The sequence below is a fragment of the Meles meles genome, chromosome 6 (genome assembly GCF_922984935.1).
Source record: "Meles meles chromosome 6, mMelMel3.1 paternal haplotype, whole genome shotgun sequence".
NCBI lineage: Eukaryota > Metazoa > Chordata > Mammalia > Carnivora > Mustelidae > Meles > Meles meles.
Window position 1 is genome coordinate 142,419,585 of NC_060071.1, and position 19,252 is coordinate 142,438,836.

At 56.9% G+C, this 19,252-nt stretch overlaps 1 protein-coding gene across 4 annotated transcripts in view; it reads right to left on the minus strand.

The window, feature by feature from the left end:
• Positions 1–1,529: 1,529 nt before the first annotated feature.
• The window catches only part of SYNE3 (spectrin repeat containing nuclear envelope family member 3), a 93,326-nt gene continuing 75,603 nt past the window's right edge, over positions 1,530–19,252 (minus strand). For 2 of the 4 annotated variants that reach the window (XM_046007434.1, XM_046007435.1), the window contains 3 exons: positions 17,686–17,835; positions 13,349–13,387; positions 1,530–6,082 (listed from right to left, as the gene is read on the minus strand). In XM_046007434.1, the coding sequence (XP_045863390.1) occupies positions 5,870–6,082; positions 13,349–13,387; positions 17,686–17,835 (402 nt within the window). In that variant the 3' untranslated portion in view covers positions 1,530–5,869. Of the gene's footprint in view, positions 6,083–7,229; positions 9,099–9,533; positions 12,352–13,348; positions 13,388–17,685; positions 17,836–19,252 lie in introns of those variants that run through there. The other 2 variants (XM_046007433.1, XM_046007432.1) reach the window with 2 other exon arrangements.

Here is a 19,252-nt window from a genome sequence, read left to right on the forward strand (position 1 = left end):
TGTAGAAACAAGCGTGTCCGCCCCACACTTACCATCAACGATGCGTGGCGTACTCACACGTCCTACGGATTAAGGCCATTTAGAAGCAACTACACAGACCAAACCCAGGACCTACATACTCCTAAAGGGCACAGCACCCCGGGGGATGGAGTTCTGGCTTTCTTCACCACGTGTATTTTGTTTTGGGGGACAGCCAATTAGACGTCGAGGAGCACCCAGGCTCCAGGCCACAAGAATCACGAGGGTTTCTTCGCAGGCCCTGGGTGCTCCCCTAAGATGTTAGCCCCTGGATCCCAGGATCCCTGGTGGGCACATTTCTTTCAGGATATTCCTTGCAGCGAGCAAACACTGCTCTTGCTCTAGTCCGACAGTAGAAAATCGTTCCATCCTTCGGTACCAGCTCCTACCAGCTGGGGCACTGGGGACCTCGTTGCTTCCCTTGCTGGGAAGGCCGGCCGGTGGAAACCGAGGACCCCCTTCTAACACAGCAGCCTCTCCCACTCAAGTCAGGGACTCAGAGAGCGACTGGAATGGTGTTGAGGGCCAGGGCACGTGCTCTGGGACCGGATCCTGCATCTAGAAGATTCCAAGTCATTCTCACTCACAATTCTGGACACCACTTAGAGGAACAGAGAGTCTAAAACCTGGTCTCAACCTTTTACCAGCCCCTGAAGGCGGACGGATTACAGACACCTTCTTCTCACCTGAGAGGTCCTTTTCTCTCTCCTCTTAGGAAGTGATGAGGGTTTCTTCAGATAACAGACCAGGAGAAGTATGACAAGCAGTATTGAAGTTAACAGCGGATTTCTAAAATTTGAGCTTGGGGGCGTAGTAAGTAACATAAGAGGCAAAGCCTTCCCTGGAAAGTGTTCTAAATTGAAGGGCATACTTCGTAAACAGAAGATTCTAGACACAAATTCCCCTTTTCTTGGCAAGCCAGGGCCATTGCTAGGAGGAGGGGTCATTAACAGGCAGTGGGTCTAGGATTCACTGCTGGTTTCTTAGACCTCCCCTCGAATGGTACCCCCCCTTCTCCTTATCTGCGCCCTCTCTGGGGACAGCGCCCAATGCCCTGTGGGTTCAGAAACCAGACCCCCAGACCTAAGAACTGTTTGTTAAACAAGCCATCAATGTGGGGTTTTGATCCAAGGGGTGAAAGCAAAGTGCTGGGAGGGCCTTCTGTTAATGTGCCTGGTGCCTGCCTCTGTTTTGGGCCGCCTCTCTCCTCGGTGCATTTGGAATTTTCAAAATCCACTTGGCTTACCCCCCAGGATGGCTGCCCACGAGCTCTGGGGAGCTGCTGGCAATGTTTGTGAGCACGCTGCCAGGTGATCCCGACCTTCTGGTCGAGCTGAGAGCCGCTGTTGCCCTGAGGTCAGAGGTCGACCTGACCAGAGTTGCCTCCGCCGGGAAGTCAGAATTTAAAACGCAGTCAGCCCTCACCACCTCCCCGCTTTCTCCTCAGAGCCCCTTCAGACAAAACCCCTCCACCTCAGTAAAAGATGTTCCAAACCACACAATGCTTCATAGACCAAAATAGAGATTTTTATTTCCAAACATAAAGCAGATACATTTTTAAACACATAAAGCAACAACAAAAACAAGGCAGACTTCGGGAACACAGCTCCTTCCAACTGGAGCAGCAGAAAGGGACTTTGAAACACAGCACGGAGAAGAGACGAGAGGAGCCCACACGTCCCTCCCTCCCGAGCAGGAAAGGCTCTAGGCCGGCTGTGGGCTCGATGGGAACCGAGATAAAGCACACACGGTTCAGAACGCTCACTTGGCTCTGGTACTGCCTGCCTTCCCAGAAAGCTTCATTTATTGCAAACGCGTGTTTTACAATCACAAATAATATGATGAGAGTGGATATGGTCCCTGCGAATACTGTTTCCATAACAGAACATTTTAAACAGTGAAGTTCGTTTGCCTCTGGAGCCAAAACCCACTTACGTGATGCGTGCGCACACACACAGATACACACACACACACGCACACACCCATTCTACCCGTCCACACTGCATTACCAGACCGGTCCAGCGGTCTAAACAGCCAGTCAGTGTCGGCTGCAAAGATGGTGCAGCTTTGCCCCTGCGGACTTGGCTGACAGAAGGGCTGTAGGGAGATGGCTGAGGCCTCCGGGGTGTGTGTGTCGGGGGGTTGCTCTGCAGCAGCGTGGACCCTTCCTTGGCCAAACCGATCACCGGATTGTCTACACTTCCAACCCAGGAAATCTCCGGTGGGGGAAAGTGGGCTTCTCAACCTGGCATTTCCACCCACAAATTTTTACCATGACCCATGCCTGCCGATGAATAATTGTGCCAGGAACAGAAATGACAATAACGTGTAAGATCCGAGCGTGTGCACATCCACGGCCACAAGGGGTGAGAGCAGAGACGGACCAAGGAGGTGAGAGGTGGTGAGCGATGGAGTGAGTCCCATCCACCGGGAACCGCTTCCTCTGAGTCCTGGAGGGGGGTCGAGGTGTCAAACACACTCACCTCTGGGGTTTTTCATGCAATGCAACAAGCACAGCTGAAGTCCCCACCCGGTGCTGGGCACTGGGCATGTCAGTCATGCCTGGGACCGCGCAGGGAGACCGAGAGGCGCTAGCCCCGCGATGGGCAGAAAGCCCTGCTTCCCTGAGCGGCGGGAAGTAACCGGTGTGGAGGTGTTGTAGAGGACCCTGGGGACTGTGCCCCCTGCCCACCTGCCCCACGGCCCCACAGGGTGACCCTGTGCAGAGCCCCGGGACGTGGGAGCTGCCCTCCCCCCGAGCGGAGGCCAGAGCGCTCGCTCTCTGAAATCCACCTGCTCCCTGGCAGGGCCGGCCCCAAGCCCCCTCCTCTCCTGCCAGCGTGAGCTTGTCACGGGCAGACCTGGATTCGAATCCCACCTCTGCCTGGGCAAAGCGTCTCTATGTCTTCAAGTCTCAGCTCTCCTGTCTTGCGGGTGGAGGCAGAGTTAAGGCCACTCCCCGAGAGCTGTCGTAGGAATTAAATGAAATACGGCTCCTCAGGCTCCGAGCAAGGGCCCGGCACCCGCAAGCACCAGGTAGAAGGCACTCTTGGGAGGAGGCCTTCGTCCCCGCGCTCCGATGCGGAGCTCCTCCTGAGACATCTCGGCCCCCCGCACCTGCACATTCTACCCCTCGCCCTTGGGTCTTGCCTGGGCCTTTCCCCATGGAGGTGAGGCTGGGGAAAGGGCCCCAGCGAGGGCCACTTGAGGAGGGGACCAGCACCTTTGATCATACTGTTTCCTCTTTCCCCTCCTCCCCTGCTCCCCTCTCCCTCTGCTTCCCCTTCCCATACTCCCTCCTCCTCCTCTGCCCTCCCCCTTCTCCCCTTCTCCTCCTATACTCCCCTCTCCTCCTCCTCTTCCTCCCCTCTTCTTCCTTCTCTCCCTCTTTCCTTCTCTCTCTCTCTCTCTCTCATACACACACACACACACACACACACACACGCACACGCGCACGCGCACGCGCGGAGCTGGGCTGTGATATTCACATAACTTTCCACGACTCTCACTCCGGGGACAGAGGAAAAATAAACACAGGCCGGTCCCACTGGGGCACCTTTCTCAAAGGGCACTTGAAAGCTCTTTGCGGTGGTGGTTCAGGAAGCTGGAAAGTCATAAAAATCATAACCGTCTGCATCCCCTTGAAGCAGGAGAGATTACACTTGAAAAGCACCGGCGAGTAAGCTGCTATTTCACAACCGTATTTATAAGAAAGTAATGAAAATATCAATTCTTTTTAAAAAAAAATTATGCCAACAAGCAGGCTATATGGCCTCCTTATCAAAGTTTAAAAAAATATGCAGAGACATCCCCCCCCCCCGGCCCCCGCAGCCAGCCCTGCACATGGCAGCCCTCCCCTCCCCCTCCCTGATGGGGGCCACAGGGGCCACAGCTGCCTTCGCCTGGAGGGCCTGCGACGTGGTTGGGGAGGGGGAGTGTCCTGCCACCGTGAGCCTGGGGACAGGGGTGCCCGGCTCTGTCTGGCCTCGCCTGTGTGGCCACAGCTAAGTTCCTCTCCTTGCTGGGCCTCAGCCTCCCCCCCTGCAAAGTGGGAGTGTGGAAATGGCGATTGCTCGAAGGCCCTGCCCTAGTCTGACCTTGACCTTCCAGCATGGGACCCACATGGCCCAGGGAGCACCTGGGCTCAGCCACCTGCTGAGAAAAGTGTGCTTTCCGAGTGCAAACCAAGACCTCTTCTGGGCGATACCATTTTCCTGCCTGGGAACGTCCAGCTTCTCCGAGCGTCAGGGAGACCTGGCTTTGGGCCCTTGGCTGCTGGACAGGGAGAGGCCATATGTGCAGGTCTGTGGGGCGGGGCTTGGTGCTGCCAATCAGGACCCTTCTGGGTCCTCAGTTTCCCTCCCTTTAGAGGGCGTTCCTGGGTCTGGACACTTTATGACCCCAAAGGCCTGTATGACTCCCCACACCTTGGTCTCCTCCTAGAGAACAGATGGAATCAGTTTGTAAAGAATGGGCACGAGGCATTTTCTAAAAGGCCACTTAGTGTTGATTTAGGGGAAAACACGATCCAGTTATAATGCACTTAGGAGCCATGGAGAGTTCCCTGGGGAGGAAGGGACATGTTTCCGGCCTCAGGGCCCAGCACGGAGCAGCCCCCCTCACCACCCGCTCCTCCCCAGGGGCTGCTGGGAGATTAACAGTCTAGCCCTGTCCAGAGGGACCTTCGTTTGGGATTTGGGGTGGCCTCGGCCATGGGCCCTGTGAGGACACCTGTGGGACACCCTGGGCCCAGAAGACCCGGCTCTCTCTGACGGCCCTTGTTGGAGGAGGAAGAGGCAGAGGCCCCCAGACAGGCTCAGCTCCTAGGTCCATCTCTGATCTCTGTCCTGGATCCCGGGTCCCTGGTACCTGGCGTGCCGGCTGCTCCCGTTCTGGCCCTTCGGCTCCAGCGCAGACCACGGGAAAACAGCCTGAGAGCGACAGAAAGGACGCGTCTTCCCCAGGGGTGCGGCACGCAGCGCTCCCCATTGTGCTCGAAGACCCCAGCGATGAGGTTTCTTTCTCTTCTTGCAGAGAACACGTGGAGCCCCAGCTCAGCGTGCGGGCAGGTCACTGTCACGGCCACGGATGTCCACCACCGCTCCGTGCTATGGGAGGCGGAGGAGGGCGGGTTCGTGCTCCCCCATCCCCCTGCAGCCCCCACGGAGCCCTCGGGCTGTGTGCTGTTTCGGTGCTGGGGCTGCTCCTTCCAGCTCTTCTTTCCATTCCTTCATATCACTTGTCACTTGTCACATCACTTGTCACTTGTCACTGCTGTCACCAGCCCCGCCTTCGATCATCACCATTTCTGCTTCCAACCCGCAGCGTCTAAGCCGCTGTCCTTTGTCCTCACTGTGCCCAAAGGAGGAGTAACTGGGCGCTGAGCGAGGGCCTGTGTGGCTTGTTCACGTCCACGTCTGGGGGCCTTCTCGCTGACGTCTGGGCTCGGGGCTTGGCTTCTGGGCAAGCGGTGGCCGTAAGTGACATGTTATTGCTCCCGCTTTCCAGGAGTTGGGGGGCAGGGATGGGGGAGCCGCAGACCAGGGCAAAACTGCCACCCCATCCCACCGGACACGCACACTGCTAGGCATGTCCCCCCTACAAAGAGATGTCCTATATGAAACAATGCAGACGGAGCATCTACAGAGGATATAAAAGTCCATCCGGTATTCCCTGGTCACGCACAGTCCACCTTCCGTATAAATAGACTAAGACAACACCGTATAAAAAGTGGTTTTCTTTGGGGAGCGTTAATACAGTATGTATACCGAGGCAGCCCCGCCGGCGGCTGGGAAGCAGCCCGGGGGCCGGCGGAGGGTCAGGGAGGAGAGTCCCCTGCGTCCCCCGCGGGTTAGGTGGGCGGCGGGCCACTGTAGCGGAGCATGAGCCGGAAGGAGCTGGCGAAGTTGTTGGCCAGCGAGCAGCTGCGGTGCTCCTCCCCGACCGGGAGCAGCAGCAGCAGCAGCAGGAGCAGCAGCAGCAGCAGCTGCAGGGGCAGCGCCACGCGGCACGCCTTCCGGAAGAGCGCGCGGGGGCCCCGCCACCGCCACGGCCACCGCGGAGTCTGCAGAACAAAGGCAGGTGTGAGTGGGCTCAGGGGCCCTGAGCGGGAGGGGAGGGCGAGGGGGATGCTAGGCAAGCACCGGCTCTGGGCTGACTGTCTGGGGCTCAGTCTGCCCTACTGGGAAGTGGGGCTACTACTGTCCGCTGTGCCGGAAGTGAGGATCTCCGGTTTTCCCACGGCAGTCACCGTAGGGAAGGTACCGCTGTGCTCCGCGCCCCGCCCTCCAGCACCACGTCCTCCCCCTTCTCCTCCACCTTCTGCATCACCACCGTCGCCGTCCACACCGCTGATATCACCCAAAGGCCAGACACACGGGTCCGAAAGCCTAATCAACGGTCTTGCTCTAACACCCATGAAAGCTGCCAAAACACATTTCCTAAGGTCTAGAGGCACGGGCTGGGTTGTGGCCTTGTGGGACGTCCTCACTGCCAACGAGTGCAGGCCCAAGAGCTGGCTACTCAGGGAAGTAGAGGCCCCATGGCCAAAAGACAGCACAGTGCAGGGCAGAGGCCTAGCTCTCAGGGACCTGGCCGACTAGGGTCCAATGTGGACTCTGTCACACAGTATCTCTATGACCTTGGCAGAGTCAGTAACCTCTCTGGGCCATTTCAGTCTCTGCAAGATGGGGATAAAACACCTAACCGCCCCCCCCATTTGTCAGGTTGTAGAGCAGAGTCAAAGCAAAGTCTATTTCTATACCAATTTAAAAGGTACGTAAGTAGGACTACTATTGTAGAATGTATCTGTTGGGTCCTTGAAGAACCAAAGGGTCACTGTCCAGGAACCAAGAGCTACAGTCAAGTGACGCTGAGGATGATGATGATGATGAAGGTAGTGATGGTGGTGGTGATGATGGTGGTGATGGAGATGATGGAGATGGTGGTGATGGAGATGGTGATGATGGTGATGGTGGTGGTGAGGGTGATGGTGATGATGGAGATGGTGATGATGGTGATGGTGGAGATGGTGGTGATGGTGATGATGGAGATGGTGATGATGGTGAGGATGGAGATGGTGATGGTGGAGATGGTGGTGATGATGGTGATGGAGATGGTGATGATGGTGATGGTGGTGGTGAGGGTGATGGTGATGATGGAGATGGTGATGATGGTGATGGTGGAGATGGTGATGATGGTGATGATGGTGATGGAGATGATGGTGGTGGAGATGATGGTGATGGAGATGATGGTGATGGAGATGGTGGTGATGTTGACGGTGAGGATGGTGACGGTGGTGAGGAAGGTGAGGATGATGATGGGGAGGGTGATGACGGCAATGGCAGGGATGGTGGTGAGAAGGAAGCATTGCCAAATGTGGGTGTTCTTGGGAGGTTCTGACCTGAGCACTTCCGACCTTTCAGCTCTCACACTTGATTCACCTCACCTCCGGCCACACGATCTCCTCCAGGTTAATAACACTTGACCCTGTGCCTCCAGCCTCAAGTGTTCTCACTCACTGAAGCCCTTCGCCACTGATTTTGCAAAACCAGACTTCTCGTAACCGACACGGCCAAGAGGCCCTCCTGGTGGCCCTGGTATCAGCAGTGTCTCGAGGAGGCGGCAAGGTAAGTCACTCGAGCCACCGAGTAAGCACGGGTTCCCAGCGACATCACGGGTCTCCCAGCAAGATGCGCCAAGAATACAGCATCCCTTCGGCGACATTCCTGCCAGAAATGCACAGCCCGACTCCAATCACAAGAAATACCAGGGAAACGTGCCTTGAAGGACATCCTATAAAATCTCTGACCTGGACTCAAGGTCAAGGTCAAGGAAAACAGAAGACAAGTTCTAACCTAGCGGAAACCAAAGAGATGTACCAACTGAACGCAGTGGGTGACCCTGGACTGGATCCTGCACAGAGGAAAGAGGTCTACAAAAAAGACCAGAGTGGAATATTAAAATGTTGGGATATGACTCAGTGACAAAAAGAAACGAGTTTTCAAGCCACCCCCAAACCAGGTGGGAACCTTAAATGCATATTACCAAGTGAAAGAAGCCAGTCTGAGAAGGCTCCATACTGTTTGATTCCAACTCTACGATGTTCTGGAAAAGACAAAACTAGAGAGACAGTAGAACAATCCATGGTTGCCAGGGGCTGGGCGGGGGAGGGGTGGGTAGGTGGCGCGCAGGGATTTTTGGGGCAGTGAAGCTGTTCTGTGTGGCACGAGGAAGGTGGATAGGTGCCATTCCACATTTGTCAACCCCAAAGAACAAACTTCACGGTGAACCCTGATGTAAACTCCGTGCTTCAGCTCACAGTGATGTGTTGGTATTGCGACAGATCGATTGTGACCGACAGACCATACCAGTGCAGGATGTTAATAATAAGGGCGAGGTGGGAGAGGGGTCGAGGAGAGGGACTAGCTGGAACCCTCTGTAGAGTCTGCTCGATTTTTCTATCAACCTAAAACTGCTCCCCGAAAAAAGTCTATTAATTTTTTAAAAGGCTATCGAGGCAGCTTTAAGATTTTGAATAACAACTCCGCATTAAGTTATGGAATTTCACCCACACTGAGTCTTATCGACACTGACTGCGTTCACTGGAAAAAATAAGACAAAGACAGAGGCACCCATGACCCAGGGCGAGAAGAGACGCCCGAGCGGCTGTGGGCGGGGAACGCGGTCACCAGCCTGGGCTGCCCAGAGGCCAGGGACAGGAGGCCAGAGACACACTCACAAGGCTTAGTGAAGCAGAAGCTACCATTACCTCACTGGGAATGAACTTCAGAGGAGTGGGGAGGCGGGCAGAAGGCAGGTGGGCTGGGTGACGGGGGAGACCAGGAGCACGTAGAGAAGAACCTGTCTGGATTTCTGAAGTCAAAGACAAGTTTTAAAACCTTGATGTCTGAAGAGTTAGCACAGACTCTTTCCTGCATCGGTGGTAGCCTGTCGCTTCCGGGCTTGGTGGACAGATGGACAGACAGGGGCCTGGGATAACACAGCACACGGGGGGAGGCCCGGCCTGGGCTCTCTTCTCTTCAAGGTCAGAGACTGCACAGTCCCAGCCGAGCCCAGCCCTTTGACCAAGAAAGAGGCAAAGTTAGCCCCCAGAATCTCACAGGGAATCACAGCAGGACAAAGCCACGTTATATCTCCTCTGTTTCCACCCCAGCTGGGCCCTTTGTCACATATGGAAAATCGGCCAAGAGGCCACGCTCCTCCCACTACAAAGAAGGTGGTCGTGAGGGACAAAGGCCGGCACCCGAGTGTTACAGTGTCGTGCCCAGTGCATAGCAAAGATTAAAAAAAAAAAAATTTTTAAAGCGGGGCGCCTGGATGGCTCAGTGGGTTAAGCTGCTGCCTTCGGCTCAGGTCATGATCTCAGGGTCCTAGGATCGAGTCTCGCATCGGGCTCTCTGCTCAGCGGCGAGCCTGCTTCCCTCTCTCTCTCTCTGCCTGCCTCTCTGTCTACTTGTGGTCTCTCTCTGTCAAATAAATAAATAAAAAAAATCTTTAAAAAAAAATTTTTTTTAAAGATTTTTTTTTTTAAAAGTTACCATCTAACTTAGAGAACTCACTAAGGCTTCCTTATATTTGACGCCTCAGTATTTCCTCTGATCTAGGACACTGACCATGAGGTGTGTCCTTATTTTACAAATCACTCAGAAAGGACACAACCAACCAAGATGGGGCATCTGATGGGAGACTCCACCTAAATCTGGGCCCCAAGGGGCCTCACCTTCCCTGTCAGGGAAACGAGAAGTCATCCCACCTCCCAGGAAGGGGAAACAAGGAAATACGAGGTATTATCTTGGCACTGGGTGAAGTGAGGGGAGTTCATCTTTCCTGCGAATGTGACCCACAGCTCCTGGGTGTTTGGGGGGGGGGGGGCTCTGAGTTTACACAATCAGTGTGAGCCGAAGGAAAACAAAACAAGACACAACCTGCAAGCAAAGATTTTCCATTTAGAGAAATCTCAGGTGGTGAGCGTCCTGGGTGGTGGAAGGAAGCAAGCCCAAATCCTCATGGAGAGAAGTAGATCCTAGTAAGTCGCCCAAATTCCAGAATTATGAAAATGTGAAAAATCATGAGTCTTAAGACCCATGCAATATGATGGAGTAAATAAAATGTGACTTTGGGTGGCTCGGTGTCTGGGGCTACACCCGCAGGGGCCACAGTGCGCCCGGGAGGGGGTGGGGGTTGCTCTCCAGTCTTGCAAACCGGTGCCTTGGCCCTGCCCCAGTCGACCCAGGCAACCAGAAACCCTTGCCAATCTGTTCTTCAACAAACAGTTTGTCTCCAGAAGGGCCACACGCCCCTTCCCCGGCCCATGCAAAAATGCAGCCGACTCACGGCCCAGTTGCAATGGAAAAAGCAATTACGTGTCCTGTGTCTGAATGCTGCAGGCACGCGTCTCCGGTGGCACCGAGCTGCCAAGTGTGTAGGCAGCTGCAAATTTAATAAATCTTAATTATTGTGTTTATACAAACAAGCAGGCTGAAGCCACTGACGTCGCTGGAGCTTTCAAAGACTTGGTGCATGGAGAGAAAAAAAAGTGCAGAGAACCAACTGCTCATAAATAATTAGCTTTGGGGCAGGTTTTTTTCCCCCCCTTCCTTTTGGACTAAAAATCACATATGAAAGGTTTTTAAGTTGGCAAGATTACAACGCCTGAAGACAGAGTCTGCTTTCTGCCAGGCGGGCGCACGCCTGTGCGCACGTGCACGCGCATTGGCGTAGGTAGGCGCATGCGCACACACAGACAGGCAAAAACCACGCAAGAACCGAACCAAAGGGAGAAATCCCTCCCCCCCCCCCCCCAGGAGCTTCAGTGCTCCTTTTGTTCTCAGAAAGATAAGCGGGGGCAGAGTCTGCAGAAGTCCTCCGGGGCCTCACTGACAGAGCAATTAAGCACCTACTGTATGCGGGTTGTTACAGGAACTCTGTGACCATTAGCTCTGTTGACCCTCATTCTGTTCAGCGGAAAACTGTGGCTGAGGGACACATGGACAGGCACACACGCTAATGGTGGATCCTATTTTCAAATCCAGGGCACAAAGCCGTGGTTCTCAAAGTGCAGTCCCAGGAGGCCTCAGCATCACTTGGGAACCTGCTAAAAATGCAGGTTCTTGGGCCATCTCAGCCCCTATGAATCAGACACTCAGAGTGGGACTCAGAAATCTGTGTTTCAGCTGTCATATCAGTGAGCCCACGATGGTCTCTGCACACTGGCTTGTAGGCTGCTTACTCCTGCGCAGCCAGTTTCACAAAAGCCAGCCAGCCAGCCAGCCCCGAACTCAGATGTTCGCATACTCGGTTATTCTACAGAGCCCGAATAAGCACATTTTTTTTTTTAGCCATATAGAGCCTGCTTGTTTTGCAAACCCTACAAAACTGTGCCCAACGTCTGCCGGCTGCGGATGAGACAATCCCTGCTATAAAGACCCTAGTCCCCTGCTGCCCTTCAGAGCCGGCGCCCCAGAGACACTCACTGTGCTGAGCACCACCAGCTGGACGTGTGAGCCCTCCTCCCAGGCGCCTTCCACCCTGCCGGGACACCCAGTCCCTGGGGGGCGGGTCTCTGCTCTTGTGCTCACCCATGGATCTCAATTTCCCAGACCAGTGCTTGGCATAAAGTCGGGGCTCAGTAAACCCTTGTGAAATGAATGAATGAGTGAATGCGTGGGAGACAGCAAGTGAACACAGGGCTGTGGACACTCCACATTCAGCCAATACAGGCTGCCGGGACCCTGAGCGGGCTCGGGAGCCTGGTGCCCCCAGCCACGTGTCCCCCTACTCAGAAACATTCAGTGAGCACTTACTGTGTGCAAGGCATCAGGGACCCAGAGAAGACTCCCGTGGAGTCCACCCGGGAGCTCCAGATCAGAAGAGGGTTCCCCATGGAGGGGCTTACAGTGCAGAGGCCACCAGGAGTCACCAGGCTAGACTGCGGGAGACACCCTGTTCTTTCTGATGCTCTTCCCCATTTCTTGGGGAGACCCTCTGTTATTCCAAATTGGGGGGAAAACCAGGCCTCTAGTCTCTCTGAAAAATTCTACAAATAACCGTTCACATGATCTTCCATACTCATTCACGAAGGAAATAAAGTCAGCATTGATAATTGATAATTGATCATTCCACTTTACAGATGGGGAAAGTAAGTCCCAAGAGGCAAAGCAACTCGATCCAAGCTAGTTGACGCTTGGCCCAAAGCACGGTGTTGGTCTTGTGATGGCCCCACTCAGTCCAGGGGACACCCACTCCCTTGCAGATGTGAGATGTGAACCCCAGCCAGAGACCAAGAAGAAATCCTGGTGCGCAAAGCAGCACCTGGAAACAGATTCCATGGCATTAGAGATCTCAAGGAACCCAGAGCTATTTGGAGCAGAGCACGCTGAAGGCTCCCTTCGTTATGGGCCAGTGCTTGGCAGGGAAACAAGTGTGTTTCCTTGGAAAAGGTGACATCAATTTACATTGGGTTTTCCCTGAAACAGGGATACCCATCGGGCCCCTGGGATGCCGTCTCCAAGGCACAGCACGGAAAGCCAAGATGTGGGCTTTGGAGCCAGAGGCCAAAGACCACCCAGAAGCCGCATGCCTGGGCTGAACGAGTCATTCCAATCCGGTCATGGCTCAGTTTCCTTATGCTTAAGTGGAGGGAATGATGCCTCTTGAGCGTTGATGGGACAGTTAAATGAGATGCCCTGATCGTGATTCAGCATGATTCCTGGCACAGAGTGGACAGTAACTACCTAGCATCTAGGGCAATAATAATTATTACTCATTAGGATTATTACTGCTGTCACTCTGACTGTCTTGGCCCGCAAGCACCACGGGAGGGGCTCTTGGCACTTCGCAGTGCGCCCCAGTGGAAACACCTGCTGGTGGACCAGAAAAGGCACAACTCCCCCTTCTGTCCCTGCCCTGAGCCTGGACACCCAGCCACCACTCAGGGGGCCACACGATCCAGCGTGCCCGGAATGGTCCGGGTTTCCTGGGACAGTCCTGGGGTATACCTGTTGTTGCCACATAACTATCAACAGTGTCCCTGTCTGTTCCCCACCACATCCTGGTTTTGCATGAAAAACTCCAGGCTCCTTCCTCTGCCAGGGGTGTGTTACAGCTGAGTACATTCTGCACCCTCCTGGGGCTTTTCCAGGGCCCTGGGGCCCCACACAGGGCAGCCCAGAGCTCATTCCCCACAAAATGTGCCTCGCACCTCATGGAACCTTCCAGAAAGCCCAGGAGTCTGGCTTCAGCATCGCAGGCCTACCAGCCTCCAGACACCCTGCCCTCTAGCGTGTGGAGCAGATGGCAGACACGGTACCTTTTGGAATCCAGTCGGCTCCCCTGGAGAACTCTGTGTCTGTTATTTTCGGGAAGGAGAGGAAAGGGGGGGAAAAAGACATTAAGTGAGTGAAACTCAAATCCCAACAGAGCCTGTAATGGAATATTCATTCTGTCAGGGGAGTGTTTCTTTAAAACTTCTGGTCATCTGGATAGGCTGAACCAGCAGGTGATTCGATTTAATGAGCTTTTTAAGGCACTTCAGGCCCAGGTGGGATTCTGTCTGGGAAGGCGCTGGCCAGGGGGCCCCTGGCTGGGGCTCTGCTGACACCTAGTGGCCAGCACTGGCTGTTGCAGGGACAGCGGAGCTGGAGCGCCAAAGCTTGGTGTCTGGGATCTGAGGACCCATAGGGGCCCCCCCACGAGGCTACCTCAACGGCCCCCACCTCGGGCTAGCCCTTGTGCCTCAGTTTCCCCGTCGCATCTCAGAGAATAACAACAGCACCTCCTTTATAGGGTTGTTACATGGACATCACATTTCATAAAGGCTCTCATGACTATTACTACTCTTTTGTGCAAGGGGACATGGGGACACAAAGGGGGAAGGTGCTTGTCCCACATCACAGAGCAAATCAATGGAGAAGCAGGGCTGGATCCCAGGGCCGAGGGCCGTGCTCCCCTCTATCACGCCTCCCCCAGCGGGGGTTCTGAATGCTGGCTCTGCGGCTTCCTGGCTCCATGACCCTGAGAGTTCCACTTCTGAGTCTCAGCCCCTGCCTTGGAAACTGGAGACAGGACTGAATAGGGTCCTGAAGGTTTTAGCTCAGTAGGCAGCAAAGCTGTCCTCACACATTAACAGTGATGGCTCCTGCCATTGTTCCTGTAGGGGCCTGATTAGGCAGAGGAACTGTAAACCCCGGATATAGGGGCGGGCCAGGCCAGATAGCCGTATTCAGTCAGAGGGGTGTGCATATATTAACTGTGGTAGGTTGAAATCCGATTGGCCACCTGTGTGTGGGCGGGGCTCAGCCACCTCTATAAAAGATGGTCTGTAAGACTGGATAGGGGTTTTTTTTTTTTTCTTTTTAGCAAGAGCCCTGCACCACCCGGTGCACCACCTCGAGCGGCAGCGGTAGCGGCGCCATAGCGAGCGGCATCGCCCGTGCACCGCCCAGAGCAGAAGCGGTAGCGGCACCACCAGGTGCACCACCGCGAGCGGCAGCAGTAGCGGCGCCATAGCGAGCGGCATCGCTCGTGCACCGCCCAGAGCAGAAGCGGTAGCGGCACCACCCGGTGCACCACCGCGAGCGGCAGCGGTAGCGGCGCCATAGCGAGCGGCATCGCCCGTGCACCGCCCAGAGCAGAAGCGGTAGCGGCACCACCCGGTGCACCACCTCGAGCGGCAGCGGTAGCGGCGCCATAGCGAGCGGCATCGCCCGTGCACCGCCCAGAGCAGAAGCGGTAGCGGCACCACCAGGTGCACCACCGCGAGCGGCAGCAGTAGCGGCGCCATAGCGAGCGGCATCGCCCGTGCACCAGAGCAGAAGCGGTAGCGGCACCACCCGGTGCACCACCGCGAGCGGCAGCGGTAGCGGCGCCATAGCGAGCGGCATCGCCCGTGCACCGCCCAGAGCAGAAGCGGTAGCGGCACCACCCGGTGCACCACCGCGAGCGGCAGCAGTAGCGGCGCCATAGCGAGCGGCATCGCCCGTGCACCAGAGCAGAAGCGGTAGCGGCACCACCCGGTGCACCACCGCGAGCGGCAGCAGCAGTAGCGGCGCCATAGCGAGCGGCATCGCTCGTGCACCGCCCAGAGCAGAAGCGGTAGCGGCACCACCCGGTGCACCACCGCGAGCGGCAGCAGTAGCGGCGCCATAGCGAGCGGCATCGCCCGTGCACCAGAGCAGAAGCGGTAGCGGCACCACCCGGTGCACCACCGCGAGCGGCAGCGGTAGCGGCGCCATAGCGAGCGGCATCGCCCGTGCACCGCCCAGAGCAGAAGCGGTAGCGGCACCACCCGGTGCACCACCTCGAGCGGCAGCGGTAGCGGCGCCATAGCGAGCGGCATCGCCCGTGCACCGCCCAGAGCAGAAGCGGTAGCGGCACCACCAGGTGCACCACCGCGAGCGGCAGCGGTAGCGGCGCCATAGCGAGCGGCATCGCCCGTGCACCAGAGCAGAAGCGGTAGCGGCACCACCCGGTGCACCACCGCGAGCGGCAGCGGTAGCGGCGCCATAGCGAGCGGCATCGCCCGTGCACCGCCCAGAGCAGAAGCGGTAGCGGCACCACCAGGTGCACCACCGCGAGCGGCAGCGGTAGCGGCGCCATAGCGAGCGGCATCGCCCGTGCACCGCCCAGAGCAGAAGCGGTAGCGGCACCACCCGGTGCACCACCGCGAGCGGCAGCAGTAGCGGCGCCATAGCGAGCGGCATCGCCCATGCACCAGAGCAGAAGCGGAAGCGGCACCACCCGGTGCACCACCGCGAGCGGCAGCGGCGCCACAGCCAGCGGCATCGTCCCATGCACCGCCCAGAGCAGCCGCGGCAGCGGCGCCACAGCACGCGGCACCGCCTCGTGCACCAGAGCAGCAGTTCCAGCGGCGCCGCCTTGAACTGTAACACGAGCGGCGCCGCCCCGTGCACCACTGCGAGCAGCAGCGGCAGCGGCATCGCCCCGTGCACCGCCCAGAGCAGCTGCGGCAGCGGCGCCACAGCACGCGGCACCGCCTCGTGCACCAGAGCAGCAGTTCCAGCGGCGCCGCCTTGAACTGTAACACGAGCGGCGCCGCCCCGTGCACCACTGCGAGCAGCAGCGGCAGCGGCATCGCCCCGTGCACCGCCCAGAGCAGCAGCGGTGGCGGCGCCACTTCAAGCGGCGTCGCCCCCTGCACCGCACCGCCCAGAGCAGCAGCAGCGGCGGCGCCACCTCAAGCGGCATCGCCCCCTGCACCGCACCGCCCAGAGCAGCAGCAGCAGCGGCGCCACCTCAAGTGGCATAGCCCCCTGCACTGCACCGCCCAGAGCAGCAGCGGCAGCGGCGCCAACTCCAGCGGCATCGCCCCATGCACCGCCAAGAGCAGCAGCGGCAGCGGCGCCACAGCGAGCGGCATCGCCCCGTGCACCGCCCAGAGCAGCAGCGGTGGCGGCGCCACCTCAAGTGGCGTCGCCCCCTGCACCGCACCGCCCAGAGCAGCAGCAGCAGCGGCGCCAACTCCAGCGGCATCGCCCCATGCACCGCCAAGAGCAGCAGCGGCAGCGGCGCCACAGCGAGCGGCATCGCCCCGTGCACCGCCCAGAGCAGCAGCGGTGGCGGCGCCACCTCAAGTGGCGTCGCCCCCTGCACCGCACCGCCCAGAGCAGCAGCAGCAGCGGCGCCACCTCCAGCGGCATCGCCCCATGCACTGCACCGCCCAGAGCAGCAGCAGCAGCGGCGCCAACTCCAGCGGCATCGCCCCATGCACCGCCAAGAGCAGCAGCGGCAGCGGCACACAGCGAGCGGCATCGCCCCGTGCACCGCCCAGAGCAGCAGCGGCAGCGGCACCACAGCGAGCGGCATCGCCCCGTGCACCACTGCGAGCGGCAGCGGCGCCACAGCGAGCGGCATCGCCCCGTGCAGTGCCCAGAGCAGCAGCGGCAGCGGCGCCACAGCGAGCGGCATCGCCCCGTGCACCGCCCAGAGCAGCAGCGGCAGCAGCACCACCGCAAGCAGCACTGCACCAGAGCAGCAGCGGCAGCCGCGCCACTGCGATGCCACGAGCGACGCCACCCTGAGCCAGAGTATCAGCAGCAGCACCACCGCAAGCAGCCACGCCGCCTCAGGCTGCGCTGCCATCAGGAGCAGCCTCTCAAGAGCCAACGGTGCAGCCATGCCGGGAGTGGGTCTGTGGTACAGTGAGGGTGAGGCAGGGAGCCTCCAGGGGGGACCCCAGCGACTGGGAGGTGGTGGTCCCCAGCAAGACTCGGGCACCTACCAGTCGGTTTGGTTTCTAATGCAGTTTGGTTTCTAATGTAGTTTGGTTTCTAATGCAGTTTGGTTTCTAATGTAGTTTGGTTTCTAATGCAGTTTGGTTTCTAATGTAGTTTGGTTTCTGATGCATGGCGCGAAATAAAACTTTGCTTGATTTTCGCTTTGTGTCAGTCTCGTTCCTTTGATCACGGACCCTAACAGTTCCCAGAGCGCCAGCCACACAGGGCAGCAAGACGACCATGTGACGTTTTGTAAGCCGAGCACTCCTCTCTTGGAGTGGTCGCCTCAGTCTGGAGTGTGGAGGGCCAGGGCAGAACGTGTGTGGCCCAGCTCGGTTTCCCTATGTGAGCCTGGGCTCAGCCAGAGTCCCATCCCCAGGGCCTGGGGGATCCACGCTTCCTTAGCACCTACCAGCAGGTAGCTGGAGTCCTTGAGCTTGGACTTGTACAGCATCCACTGGTACCGCAAGTCCTCCAGCTCGTTGGAGGTCTCCCTTGCTGGCCCGAGTTGAAGGAGGTTCTCGAAAAGATGCTGACCTTCTGGCACCCGAGCCTCCAACTCCTATGGGGAAAAGGCAATGTCCTGTGAGCCTTCTAAATGGCCCGGACCACCCCACCTGGCTGGTCATGGGGAGCCAATCAAATTTCACTTGAGAGGCAGCAGGCCAACCTAGGGGAGGGTGAGCTCTGAGGAAGTCCTTCCTGCAGACCTCCTACTGTGAGAATCCCATCAGGCAAATTCAAGCCAAGGCTAGGCAGTCACTTTTGGGAACAATCCAGAACGATCTCCACGGTAACTTCCATTTCTAGTGTTCTAGAACCGATTCCTCGGGAGGGCTTGACATCAGAGTTGCCTCAGTATAAAAAGCTACCACTGTTGAACATGCTTTTCTGTCGGCAGGGGTAAGCCTGGACGTGGACTGTGGGGATTGGGCAGATCATCCTCAGGACTCTGGGGCTGTAGTGATGTGGGGGTAGGGGCAGGGCTCCAAATCAGAGCACATGGGTCTAAATTCTGGCTTTGTAGCCTTGCTTTCATCCCATCCTACTCACGGTGTGATACAGGCAGTTTGCCTAGCTTCTCAGAACCCACTAGAGCGTGAGCTGGACAAGAGTGAGGCTTAACCTGGGACAGTCGCAAGCTGTCTGTGATACAACTGGGGTTGGGCAGTGGTGGCAAGAAATCAAGAAATGAATTGTGGCCGAATGTCTAGTAGGAGGTCCGCGGGAAGGACTTCCTGCTCATTGTCCCCTGGATGATTGGACCAAACCTCTCACCGAGGACAAACTATTAAAAACACTGAAAAGGCATCCAAGAGTTGGCAAGAGAGTGAGGCACATCAGGCTAAAACCTGGGAAATGATGAAGCCCAGAGAAGTAAGCCCCATGTCAGGCCTCCTTTGGCCTGCAGGACACTTGCCAATCTGGAAGAAAGAATTGTGAAGCAGATCATGATTTTGGCAGCATCACAGGGCTTTGGAGACAAAGGTCAAGGTCTAGGCTCTTTAGGAGTGGTGATTCTCATAACCCACTCCCCCTGTGGCTGAGACTCCTAAAGGTTAATTGGAAATAAACTCACACCCTGTGTAGATTGAAGTCTGCTCCAAGTCATCAGGTGGCACAGGGAGGCTCCAATACTGAACTTGGATTCCCTGGTTTCAGAATAATAAAGCCCTCCTTGCCTGGAAGCCACAAACAAAATCCTCCCTGGAGAAGAGATGATCCTCAATTTCAAATGAGCCCTATACTTCTTTCGCCACATGTGATGCCCAGCATGTAAGCAAAGCAGCCCCACGCCAGCAAGACACTGACAACAAGAACAGGCAGAAACAACACGCAGAAGAAACATTCCTAACATGACTTGAGATACCAGAATTATTAGACACACTTGGTAAGACAGGTCTCTTTACTAGGCTCGAAGGATTAAACATCAGGCTTAAGAAGATCAGCAGGGTTCTGGAAGCTACGAAAAGTGACAG